At 36.4% G+C, this 13,850-nt stretch overlaps 1 protein-coding gene across 7 annotated transcripts in view; it reads left to right on the top strand.

The window, feature by feature from the left end:
- STAU2 (staufen double-stranded RNA binding protein 2) overlaps positions 1-13,850 on the top strand; it is a 151,482-nt gene that overhangs the window by 53,683 nt on the left and 83,949 nt on the right. For all 7 annotated transcript variants that reach the window (XM_059862308.1, XM_059862272.1, XM_059862298.1 and 4 more), the window contains exon 11: positions 12,384-12,691. In XM_059862308.1, coding sequence (XP_059718291.1) covers positions 12,384-12,691 — 308 coding nt within the window. The remainder of the gene's footprint in view (positions 1-12,383; positions 12,692-13,850) is intronic.

The following is a 13,850-nucleotide window of genomic DNA, read 5'->3' as shown; positions in this document are numbered from 1 at the left end:
TGAAGGTTCCGTAGCTTCTCTGGGCAGCCTGTTCCAGTGCTTAACTGTCTTCACATTGATTTTTTTTCTTTTATTCTTGTCAGAATGTCTCCTGTTTTTTTTATGACTGTCATCTCCTGTTCTTCGTCTATATATCTCAGTAAAGTGCCTGGCTCCATCTTTTCTGACCATCTCAGATATTGGAAGGCTGCTATTGGGTCCCAACAGATTTCCATTATCTAGGAATTTATCTACCTAGACTCTAAAATCACTGCTTAGAGACAAGGATGCTGTGGGAGACATGGTGTCAAAATCCTTGCTAAAGCCAAGGTAAATGACATCCACTGTTCTCCATTCATAAAACCAGTCATTTTATCATGACCCACTCTGGTCCCTCCCAACCTGACCCAGTCTGCAATTCTGAGATTTTGTGATTTATATGGGCTGATTTCTAGCTTTTCTCACAACACCCCTGACTCTGATGAGGTTCTGCTACTGGTAGTTCCTCTCTTCCTTGAGCTTTGTCTGTAAGACACAAAAGCCCAAGAAACCTTGTTGGTGAAGATTGAATTTGGTTTTAGTGCAACAGGTAAAGAATAGGACAGAATCTGGTGAGTTTATAACTAGATTTTTGCTGTTTAAAGTGGTAAAGATAATATAAATAGTACTTTTTCACTTTTTCATGAGGCCTGGATTTTTCTCTAGAATCATGTGTAGTTTTGAACTTCTTAAGGGTCCCAAACATAATTTCCCTCAACTAAGGATTGAAGAGATGGACACACACATGAGCTACCTTCTATTTTTTGCCTATATGCATCTGAAAGACATGGTCCTAAAAGCAGGTTTTAAAGCATTTCAGTAGTGTTCCATTATTTATATGGTCTTCCCACTCACCACAGAGGGACCCAGAGACCTGAGGAATAATTTGTTCTTCAACTTACACAACAGTTTGCTAGTGTTTAAAGTGATCTTGGACGGAGCACATGCCATTGTGTTTCTCTGAAAGGAAGGATTCTACAGGATCTAAGTCTTCCCATCAATGGCTTCCTTACAACCCTGTCATCAACCCCCATCAATACTTTTAGATGATTTGTGCTTGTATTGTCAAAATCTCTAAGGACAAGATCTGAGAAATATCTTCAAATGTTAGCGTCTTAGAGTTTGAGACAGCAGAATAAGACCTCTATCTTTTCTCATCTCCTTTCAGTATCTTGTAGCAGAGGCACTTCTAGATGAAAGCACAATTTTCTGTTAAACCAACAAGAAAAAACAATCTATTAGGCTGCTCACGACAACTTTGACAGTTATACCTGTAAATCCAAATCTAGAAGAACACAAAAGGAAACTCATTCAACAGGGGATAAGATTAACAGAAATTATATTTTAAACTTGTGCTGGCCAAATAACTTATTTTTCACAGACCTGCTCACAGACCTTTTTGTAACACCAGAGCAACAGTACAGAAACAGGTTTTTATTTTGGGACACTTTAGTAGTGCTCAATGCCTTCATTTCCATTCTTCTGATCTACAAGTAAATTAGAAGTTGAAAGAAATGGAGCATGCCAATAGACATAGAACATTTGTTCAGAGACCACTGTTCTTAATCTATTAACCCCCTTTTTTTAAGGTTCCAATCTAGAGGCAACATTAATAATAAGCAGGTGATTAAAGTGTATCATAGAATGTTAGAGGGTTGGAATGAATCTTAAAGCTTATCTTGTCCAACCACCCCTGCCATATGCAGGGATACCATCCACTAGACCAGATTGCTCAAGTACTAATCCAGCCTGACTTTGAACACTGCCAGGGTGTTTTCAATAAAAGAGATCACTTTTGTGCATGATCTCTCAGGCACCTGTGAAGTGCAGGGTTTTTTAAAGGCAGCTCCAAACAAGTTCTACACTTTGAGATAAAAAAATGTCACATCCTTTCAGGTGTGCGTATACTAGTTTATTTTTCAGAGTAGTGCTTTCTAGTAGGTGAATTTACTCTTGAAGTTTTTAAAGTAATTTTTTTAAGTTAGGAAGCTTTAAAAGCGTGCAAATGGAGCAGCTTCCTCCCTTTTGTATCCTTCTTAAAAGAGAAATGTACAGTTTGCATTTCTTGTTACCATAAACATAACTTTCAGTGGTCTTGAAAATCTGAGGCTCTGAGATTACTACATCTACCATTGGGCAGCTTTTATTCATATTTCCAGTAATTTTATTCCAGGAAAACAATTGTGTCTTGCTAGGGCAGGCTATTGTGTATCGGTTTTCTTTTGCAGACAGATAGTCTTTCTTTGTGTGCATAATGCCCTGTGTTTCCATCTGAATGAAATAAAACTGGAATAGTAAAGGGAATTTGTATACTTCAGTACAACAGAAAACAAAAATCATTGCAGTTCTATATTTTAGTACACTTGAAAAACAGATTTCATGGTACTCTTATGAAGTAGTTTGTTTTTGCTGAGAAATACTTTACAGATTGTATCATCCAAATTACTAGCTCAATATATATTTGGTATTCCCTATTAAATATTCTTGAATATTAACTTCTCCTGCTGCCCTCTGTCATGTTACTCTTGCATTATCCACATGGCAAACCTCACTTCTGTTCCTCCAACTCACTGGAAAAGCTTCTTCCCACAGGTTTACTTCTTTACCTGTCTTCTGCATTTCACAGTTTCAAAGAAAGATGAAACACAAAGCTATTGGTTTCTTGGTTTGGGATATCTTTGACATTCTTCACATATGAAATGTCAAGAACATTGAGTTTTTTTTCCTTATGCTTCTGGAAAAGACTTTGAGAAACTGTGAGCAGACCAGAAGCATTTGGAGCCCATATAGTAGATGTTTACTGTAAATAGAATCTCATTTATCTCTCTTGATTTAAGTAGTTATCAACAGAAACAAAACATGCAACAAATAAACAATCCTATTGCAAAGTGCATTTTCATGGGAACATATTTTTGGTTTGTATTTCTGGATGGGGTAATCACAAACATCATACAGGATGTGTTCTTGGAGAAACTGTAGATGAGCTATGAAAAACAATAAAAAAATAAAAGTTAAATGTTACTGTGTTTACAGATATTATAATTCGAAGAAGGAAAAAAATTACCATAACTATTTTTACATGTTTCCCAATTTCAGTTCTCCATCATATAGCTTTTCTTTACCTATTTCTAACTATTCTGGGAGTCACAAAGTACTGAAAACCTGATAATTAAAAAAAAAAAAACACATTCAGAGCAATCTTACCTCTCTGTAAAGGACAGACTCTTTGTTTTTCTTGCCTAACATTTTATTACTAGGGATTGGTGCATGACTTTACAGTCTTTGTTCTTCGGAGTACATCTGCTCCTGCTGTTTGTTCACCACCTGAAATCATAACCATTTCTTTGTGACATCACAATTAGTTACTGGGAAGATGATTAGATTGTCACCAACAGATGATTATGATTTCAGATGGTAAATGAGCAGCAGGAGCAGATGATCTCCTAAGGAACAAAGATACTTGATCTCATACAATTGTTCTCCGTGAGAAAATAAAAAGAAAAAGGAGAGAAAAAAGCAAATAGATATTCTGAAGAGTTTCTTAAGTCTGTTATGAGAAAATTTGATATTTTTCTGTAAATAACATTTATTTTAGTATTTTTAAAACTCTACTTCAATATTAGATTAAGAAATATAAATTAAGACGTACAAAAAATACAAAAATATTTGGTGTTATTAAAAGTCCTAAATGTATGGCTACGTTCAGTTCCTTACTTAAAAGCTTCTTCACCAGCTTTTTGGAGAAGATAAATGCAACAGAAATTATGTATTTATGAAACTTTGCATACTAACACATCTTCACATTGAAGGAAACAAAATTTATTTGAACTTTGTAGTTCTGGCCCTCAGAAGCTTCAGAAAGATATTTTTTATGGAGTCCTCTAATTGTTTGTTTTTCAGCTGGGGATTTTGGTGAAAACTTCTAGTAGATAATTTAATACCCCATGTTTCCATGAGCAGCAACAGAAGTCTATAGTTTTGGAATAAAATTTTTGTGTTGTAATTTGGGCATTTTTAATTGGAATGTTTGTGTGTTATATTTTGCTGAAATATGTAATTCTTTTGGGTATATTTCAAAGATGATTTATAGTGGATTGTGTGCATTTTAACTTACTAAGTACTGCTGTTGCATTGGACTTGCTCTGAGTTTCTTCCAAATTTACTCAGTTTTGTTAATTGTAATGGCCTCTTGCTGGGAGTTACATTGATACATCACTAAATGTTTGCTGAATTATTTACCATTCTGACTAGAAACCACAGTAAAGGGATTGACAGCACCACTTACTTGGTTAAAGGCCACAGAACAATAGTTTTCCATCTGCACATTTTGATATTTTTGTTCTGTTTTGTGGGGATTTTTTTAGCTAACCAACTGTCAGGTGAGCATTCAATGGAGCAGTTCCTTCAGCTGAGCCATTTGTTCTCACTTTATATGTCTCACAGCCTTGTCTAGAGTCTCTTATCACAGCTGGTTATGTTTAAATAATACCTTGCCTCTGTAACTGCTGAGTTGATTTGCTAATTTTCTAATTAAATTTTCTTTCTTACTGAAGATACTGGAAAATTAAATTTAGAAGCAGAGGAGATTTATTCAATTTTATTTCTTTCCTAATTTACTGAAACTAGGAAATCAATGCTGCATTTGGCATTATTGATAACTGATGTGTTATTTTTCAGCTTCATTTAACAATGAAAATAATTTTATCCAGTGTAATACCAATTAAATGTAGCTTGCATATTTTTAATAGTTGAAAAAACTTCTAAAACACCTAATATTAAAAAACATATTGACAAAATAGGGAAGAGTGTGTTATTTTTTCTTTGCTGTTTTGAGAACTAAGACAAGAGCCAAATTAGCATTTTTTTGTGTGAGTGGGATTTGGGCTCAACTCTGGAGCATAAGACAACAACTGCAAGTGGTCCTTATCTATTTCCCACATTTCCCCTTTTGAGATGCTCAGTTAAGTGCTTAAAGCTCTGCAAGGGGTGCATCTTCAGAGATCATGATTCTGTGCTGAGTTTAGAGTACAGTATGTGTTTATAAAGAGCCTGGTGTTTTAAGCTTGTGCCCAGAGCATTGGAGACTTAGTTTCCTTCTTCAGCAGAAGGAGAGTATTCATGGAGTGCAGAGTAATCTGGATAATGGCAGCTGCCTTTTGGAGATGTGTATCTAATATGATTTGCAGCCAAAAAAGGAACAATCAAATGCTTTTAAATATAGGAAGTTCACAGGGAAGGAGTGATCTAAAGTAATCATGAGTGTAGTTTGCCTGTTGATTGAAACTCTTGTGAATGAAAGTGCAGATGTATATTCAGGTGTTCTCTGGCTGGTTTACAGGTATTCTGCCTATTTTAGATACAGGTTAAAAAGAAATAGTTGTGAGAAACCTGCTGCCTGGTCCTTGAGTAGCACAGATTGTGCATATGTAGGAAATACAGACTTGGGCTATGAGGTCTGTGGTTTGGGTGCCCTCAAGACAAGAAGGAACTCGAGTCACCTGTCTGGGAGACTGCTTAGCCATCAAGCTTTTGATGTATGAAATGTACAAAGAGGAAGCAGCCACCATGGCAGGAGACAGCCAGCTCTATGGATAGAGATGATTTCAGATAATCCTTTGGTTTTGCCAGTCTCCTAAGAGGCCAATATGAACTGCACTTATTCAAGGTTGCTAGTCTATTCCTTTGGAAAAATCTGCACATGAAGCAGAAATGTAGAGCTCTTTTTTGATGTTAACTCTCAAATTCAAATTTAATTATGTAATTATGCTAAGTATCTCCATTTGGTATTCTGTCTTCAGGTGAGAAAATGGAGCAGTATCACATAATTCACCTCAGTACAGTGTTACTGTAAATACTTTCACTTTTCTGGAGTCTTTTCTCCTTTTCCAACACCCTTTCCTCCAACCTGGAACCCACCATGTACCTCACCCTTAGTCTAGGGTGAAAAATTGAAAATTGAATCTCCTGAACTGAAACTTGGTTGCTGACAGAGCTAAAACTTAATTCTCCACTCTTCATGCCCTTTCAACATCAAACATGGCTTTCTCCTCTGATTTCCTCCTCACTCGTACATTTGCTGTGCTTGTTGATGGCCCCCTTGGCCTTCTTAGCTTCAGCAACCACTCTGTCCATGTCTGGTAGATCTGCTCACTATTTCATCTCTTCTCTGTGTGGGTCAGGCTTTTGTTTTCATCATCATCATTCTCATTCCCCTCCTCATCTGTTAATGAATGGTCTTGCCTGCACAGGTTCCCTCCAGTTGCACTCAGGCACTCTCCTAAATTGCTTTACCCCCACAAATATCACTTTCTAGCAGCTGTTACAAGCACCTAGGTCTGCCAGCTCACTAGCTTGATTTGCTCCTGCTCCAAATTTGCTGATCCTCTTTACTGCTAAAAATACTGACCTTCCTTCTGTATTTTGCTTGTTTTTTTCCTGAGCCTGCTCAGTCTTAATCTTTGGGTATGTGGTATGTGGACATATTGCTGGAAAATTATGATGCAGGAATTATCATGTAAAACTTACAGCGTAGATGTTTCATCTGTCTATTGGAATATTTCATAGAATATCCTGTAGAAATTCCCCACTGCAAATACTATGTCTTATTTTTTTACCAAAATCTTATGTATGCAAGCAGGAGTAAAGCTGAGGGAGAATTCAAAGGACTTTCCTCATTATAGTTAAATGCCAAATTTTACAGAAATGCATGCAATTTAAATCCTGCAATACTGCAATTTCTGTTTTGGCTATACAAAAAATAGTCCAGTGAAATTAGGGATATCAAGACCTGATTTCATGAAGAACTAAATAGTGTATACTTCAGTACTGTGGTTATTTTAAGGTTAAACAAAGTTTGTATTTTAATGAGCAGCTTTATATAACATCAGTTTGTTTAAGGTCATGTAGACGAGATCTTTTGATTGAAAGACATTGTGTAATGACAGAACATTTTTTCATGTCTGAATACTGCAGTAGCTGGTGACTTAGAAATACCACGGATAGCTGTGTTAAGTAAGTAATGATTGCAGCTTGGTATTTCAAGCCAAGACTGTGTGCAGACAATTGCTGAGAATGTAATGGCCATACTATTTGCCTCTTCCATTGTCTGACTGACCTTTTCTCAGTTCCTACTGAGGTAATGAAATTTGAAAATATTCCAGTATATAAATAGCCTTTTACACTGAGTGGGGTATAAAACCATAATTTCTTCTTATTATAATATTTACATTTTTCAGTCTTGTTATTGAAGTAGTTATTTGGTTTTGTAAATTCTCTCTTTTTTCTTTTTTAATGTCAGTCGATTTGTAATGGGCCATATTTTAGGGCCTGTTGAGAACCTGCCAGTTCTAGGGAGTAATTATTGTTTGATTATCCCCCATACCTCTTAAGTTCTTGTCCATTTTAATGTACAAAATTGTGAAATCAGGATTAGATACAGTTCTAACTTTTCCTTCTTACAGCCTTACTACAAAATTTTTCCCTGTACTTCATGTACCACATTATAAGAAGGCTTTATTCAATGTGACTACAGATAGCATAATCTGAAAGCTTTTTGATGATTATCTATCAAGTATTTTATTCCGTTCCAAAAATACTGATTATTTCCTTATGAACAGTCTTTTCTTCATCTAGTGATGGGTTATTTCAGATACCAGGGTGCTAAACTTAATTCATGAGCATATAAAATACAGAATTATATCATTGTTTACTCTGCATCATTGCACAAGACATGCAAACACTCCTTTGTGCCATGTCCCACATCAGTGGTTGTAGTGCAGGGAAGAGCCCTTCAGCAGGGTCGGGGAAGTCATATTGCAGCTGGCAGTGCTTCTGACACATGAACAAGTATAGCTTTTTTTGTAAGATAAGCAAGAATTTGGGGAGAAAACTGTATTATCCAAGAAAGAATGAAGTTGTGGTTTAGACCAAGTGTAAATGTGAAAAGTTAGTGAGTGCCCCTGAATCAGAGAAGTCATTGAGTGAAGGCAGAGGAAGAGTATCCCTACACTACTGATTAAATATAGAAAAGTAGCACTGACATACATGTGTATACATATGCAGATTGACAGCACAAGCCTGATTCTGTAGGCTATCTTGTGGAGTTGAATGATAAAATTTAATTCTAAACTTTTAATGTTTTCTGATCTTCCTGTGAGAAACAGAAAATTGGAAATAGGACCCCAGTGGTACCTGTGTAGGCTCTAATAGCTGTGAGTGTGCAGGCAATGCTGTCATCACTTGAACTTTTCTTAATTTAGTAGCCCACTGCTATGGGTAACTTGTCACTGTTCCTGTATCAGCAAATTCTATTTTTGCAGAGTCTTATTACATTGAGGCTTGTTCAGTAATATTGTCAGTTGTTGTTCTTCACCCCATTACCCATGCAGACAGTTTTCTAATGGTTAGTTTTGTTTACTACAAACTCCAGAAAGCAGAGGACCCATTTGTAGAAATGTCCCCCTGTCTTCCCAGCCAAGGGGACACTGAAGAGAAAGGGTTAGGGATAAAAATAATATCACTCAAACAGAACTTTTAAAGATTGTCTCTATTATGGCTGCTGTGAAAAAAAAGGTGCAATCAAAGCACTGAGATTACATTTCCAGGGCAAGGCTTGTGAGGGATTGTTGGCCCATCTTGTATCTTATTCATACATTTGCCTTGGAGTCCAAGCTATTTTGCTGTTATCTAGTATGTGACAGCAAAAGTAGACAATGGAAGATGAAATTTATTCTTAGGTAAGAAAGGTCTTTGTTGTGTTTTCATAGACTTCAGAAGATTGTGAGAGACTGCAAACAATTACTGCCCATGATGAGTGAGACATGTTTTTTAAATGTTAGTGATTACATTGCATAGCTAGCCTGCATATTTTTGTAGCACATTTGCCCACAGGTTTAAATAATATAAATGGAAATTATTTTAACATGTTTCATAAATGTGCCTCGAAGTTAATGTCCACCAGAAGGTACAGTGTTGTTGGTCTATTATAGATCCTAGGACTCCTAATAATTATGATTCTTCCTGTGGAGTATGGTGAAGCTTCTATGGGATAAATATTTAGTGGACACAGAAGTCTAAGGTTTTTTTCCTAGCTGAAAAGTAAAAAAAATGAAAATGTTTGCCTGGAGATGTTCTCCTGGAATGCATAAAGGTGTTAGAGGATAGTATTTCTTCTTCCCCTGCTTTTTAATCAACTGATTGTTAGAAGACAAATTAAGATAATTTCTGAAGGGTTCTTTTGTTCTTGCACTTAATGCTCTGTTGTTGTTGTATCTCTTGTCATTTGATAACTCTACTACTGAAACTAAATATATTTATACACTTTCCTATAATACAGCAGAGATGAAGTAAGCAGGCAACAGTGAGGAATGATATATAAAATATCCTCAGTGATACATTAAAAATAGATAATGAATTACAATTAAAATATGTTTTATAGAAGTTTTCAAAGAGACCAAGTTTTTATTGGCTTTTTAAAACATGTTGGTAAGAAGCTTCATGAAACATAGGCCCTGAATATAAAAAGTTAATATCTTGCAACTACATTAATGTAATGTCTAGAATATTACATTACTTTGTTTCCAGAGATAATCAATGATGGTAATATAATATCTGCCTCTCAGAGCCAATGTATGATTTAAATTAATTATTGCTTATAAAGCACTTTGAAGTCTTTAGCAGTAAGGTGTTGCAAAGTGTAAAAGTACTATTATTAATTTAACATCACCATTAAAGTCAGTACTTTAAGAGCATTTGCTATACTCTGCTCAATATCTTTCTATTCATCATATGCTGCATATTAGTTATTTTAACATTTAGAAAGCTTAGTAATCTGGAAGTATTCCAAACCATTGTTCCAGACAGCAGTTAGATATTTGGGTGGATCATGTAAAAACAGTGAAATGGCTGAGAAAGCATGTAAAATGTTTGTTTTAAGTAATATTACATCAATGGAACAGACATCTGCAGCACTGGACTTGATTTTAAACTTCTTTAAACTTTTTTTAAAGTTAACATTGTACTATGTTTTTCTAAAATTTATTAGGGGGGCTAATATCATGTTATTTCTAAACAAGTAGACTGTTTTATCTTTTGTTCAGTTTACATTTTTGTTTCTGAAATATTCGTGGGAAATTAGATTTACAGTGGGCAGTTCTTAGGAGGTGGTGGACACCTGCCACTCAGTATTTTTACTGCTGTTTGGTTTTGTAACCTAACGTCAACTATCAAGATGTGTATTATCTTTTTTTTTTTTTTTTTTTCAATTTTCATTAATCTTACGTCTTGTGTAAGACTTTAAAAATACAGGCAGAGGTAGGCCTTGGAGGCTACAGCCTCAGGAAAAGTGTGTCAAGTCTCTCTTCTCATGTAGTGATTATGTGCCATAAAATAATGCTGTGTACTTACACAGTTGTTTATCTATTAGATTATGTTTGAAATTGTCCCAGATGGAGAAAAAGAAATTTTAGGGATCCTATCCTTCATCTTTCCCAGCAGCATTGTCTTGAATTTGTGCTTAGCTCTGGAGTTCAGTCTACTGCCTTTGGAGCCAGTTCTAAACTAGGTAAAAGCAGTCTTAATGTTCAGGTTTCAGCCAGACTCCCCAGCCCTATGGAGGTAGGTGGGGAGAGCAATCAGGTGAATAACAGATATGTCTTTGTAAATGATATAAGCAGGTGTCCCAGATTTCTAAAAGCAGTATGAATTTAAAAGCCAAATGTACGTGTAAATCAATTAAAAGATTCACCTGTGAGCAGTTTGCTGAGTCGGCACTGAGGAAGTTCCATTTTCACCATGTAGTTGAAAATGAGGATATTAATTACAGGTAATATTTTTTGAGTCTTCTCCTTGTGGTAGACATTTTATTTAAAAGTACTACTTGCACTTCTAGGATTAAAGGAACCTTTCCTAGGTACTGGAAATTAATTTCCTTCTCTTCTTTGAATTTATTCTACTTTCTGGGATTAATTTAATATGTACTGCAAATGAATTAAACATTGAACCCTTTGATTTCTCTTGGGATTACTAAATCAGTTAACAAACAGGTTTATTATCCCTAGAATGAAATGCCATATGGCTCAGGTTCACTCATATTATATGCTAGAAGATAAAAGTATGTTCTTAATATGAAATTACACATTTCAAGCTCATTTTCTGATGCATTAATAATAAGAAAAAGGTTTCCCTCTAGTATCAGCCTACTGGTTATTTGTGTTTCCAAAAAAATGCTTAATTGTATAAGAAAACTAGCAAAGTTCAGACTTAATTCTGCACATTAGCATGCATAGGACTATCAGCAAAACTGATCAAATATGTATTTCTGTTTCCAAGCAGGTTTAGGGTTGAGATATTTTCTGAAAAATTATTAAAAATGTTTAAATGTAGATAAATTATCACTAATTTACATCTCACTGGAAATATTTAGAATTTATTCACATAAATAAATCTAGCCCTTTTAATGTTTACCTTAACTCCTGTTGATATTAAGTAGGACACATAGATGCTTTCTTTTTTCAGTATAAATGTTCTCAAAGGCAAGTAACTATTTGAAAACTATAGGATATGCAGATAAATAAATAAATAAAATCCTTTTCACTGCAGAGCAGTCAGTCACATCAGTCATTAGCACTGGCTGCAGGGCAATTTAAGATTTTTTAATGCCAGGCTGCCATTGTGATTCAGTAAACTCTAAGCCAGCACTCGAGGCAGTGCTGCTACTGCAAGGAACTACACTGCCCTTCCAACAATGCTAATGACAGAGGGTAGAAGAAATTAACAATTCCCATGGAAACCCCCTGAGAACAGCCAATACATCCAGCAGCTCATTCTCATGGACATCCCTACATGGGCCTACAGGTGCTGGTGCTGGCAATAGAGTAGCTGGGAACTTCAAGCACCAGCTGTAGGTGGGAGAAAAAAACTAAACTACTTCTGGTGGCAACAGTGCTGATATAGACTAGTTTCAATTATTTGTGAATAAACAGCCTAAATTATTGTATCAGATAGGAGGTAAAGAATGTAGGGAAATAATGATTGTAGTACTATTTTGAAGTAACATCTGTTCCTCATGGTTTGTAGGTCTCAAACATTTTTTGTTCCTATTGTGTGTTCTATGCTAGCCACAGTTTAGTTTTAAAGTTAAGGTTTGTACCATTTTAAAAAGAGTTGGGAAGAGGAAGAAGAGGGCCCCTTCAGATCTGCTTTGTTTCTAAATATATTAGGTGACTTCATTTACAGTTACTGTAAGAAAAAAAAACACTGCTTCTAAATTCTTACTTTGTTTTTGACTGTAAAATATGTTAATGAAAATTGTCTACATGTCAAACCCATTCTAAAGTAATGAAAACGATCTTTGGTTTTGTTTTCAGCACCAAAGGGAATACTCCATCTCTCTCCTGACGTATATCAAGAGATGGAAGCAAGCCGCAACAAATCAGCCCCTGGTACCACTGTAAGCTATATGTCATCCAAAGAAATGAGCCAGACTTCTAGCTCTTTCTTCAGCATATCTCCTACCACAAATAGCACAGCCACCATTGCCAGGGAACTTCTCATGAATGGAACGTCCCCAACTGCCGAAACCATAGGTCTAAAAGGAATATCTCCTGCTTCCCCCTGTTCTACAGTGCAGCCTTCAAAACAGCTGGAATATTTGGCAAGGATTCAAGGCTTTCAGGTATGGGAGGGGGAAAATGAAGCTCTTCAGCCAGAATCGTAGCGTTGCCATCAAGGTTTCACCCTTGCCCTCTTGAATGTGGGCATGCATGTAACTTATCTTGTAAAATTAGCTGGTGTCTGAGGCAGTTTCTGGGTCCAGGAGATACAGATTTCCGCCTTACATTTATCTTACTGCAGCCCATCTTTCTCTCCTACGTCTCTTCTCCTTAAATAATTACAGGCTTAAATTATGCTTTTAACTTGCACTTCTTTGAGAGTCTTCACCTCTTGGTTTCTCCTTTCAATTCTGATCCAGAAGCTACTGATGCACCACCTTACCTTTGCATTTGTTTTCTAGGCCTGGTCATTCAAGTAGTTTTCTTTGCTTCCCACCCTTCACCTCTTAAATGTAACCTGCTGTTTTGGTTTAGGAATGGTACTATCCAATTTAGCGTCCCACTGACACTCTCCAAACCACTGCTGCTCACTCACTCTCCCCACACCCACCTCCCCTTGTGGTGGGCTGGGGGGAGAATTGGAAACAAAAAAGGCGAATGTCATGGGTTGTGATAAGAACAATGCACTAGAAACAGCAATGGGATAAGAAAACAAACAGTAACAGCAACAATGCTAATGACAGAGGGTAGAAGAAATTAACAATTCCCGTGGAAACCCCCTGAGAACAGCCAGTACCTGACCACACCCTCTGCCACACTCACTCGACTTGGCAATGACACGAGGTGGTATAGAATAATGTCCAGGTCCTAGCCACGGCCCCTCCTGGCAATTGCAAAAATTAACCCTGTCCTGGCCAGAATCAGGACATTATCCACTCCTTGTTCTGTACCATCCTGCATGCCCAGATCCTACACATTCCAACTATATCTATGTGTATACATGCAGAGGTATCATTTCCCTAGTCAATGGCTGTTCCTCCAAGATGTCTGTTGAGTCCCTTTAGTCCATGGGTTCTATCCATCGATGTCACAATAGGACATGAAATGAACAACACGCACAAGCTGAAACGTCCAAGGTAAAAGGAAGGAAGTTTATTTACAAACTCCAATATTTATAGACTTTCAAAAGGAGGATGAAATTGCCACCTCTCCAGCCAGACTGGTCAAACCAAATTTCTCCTCCTCCACAAAGGAATGCAAAACAATCATTATTTACATGAA

This window comes from Haemorhous mexicanus, chromosome 1 (genome assembly GCF_027477595.1).
Source record: "Haemorhous mexicanus isolate bHaeMex1 chromosome 1, bHaeMex1.pri, whole genome shotgun sequence".
In the NCBI taxonomy this organism is placed as follows: domain Eukaryota; kingdom Metazoa; phylum Chordata; class Aves; order Passeriformes; family Fringillidae; genus Haemorhous; species Haemorhous mexicanus.
The sequence above is the reverse complement of the archived record's forward strand: the minus strand, read 5'-3'. Positions and strand labels throughout refer to the sequence as shown.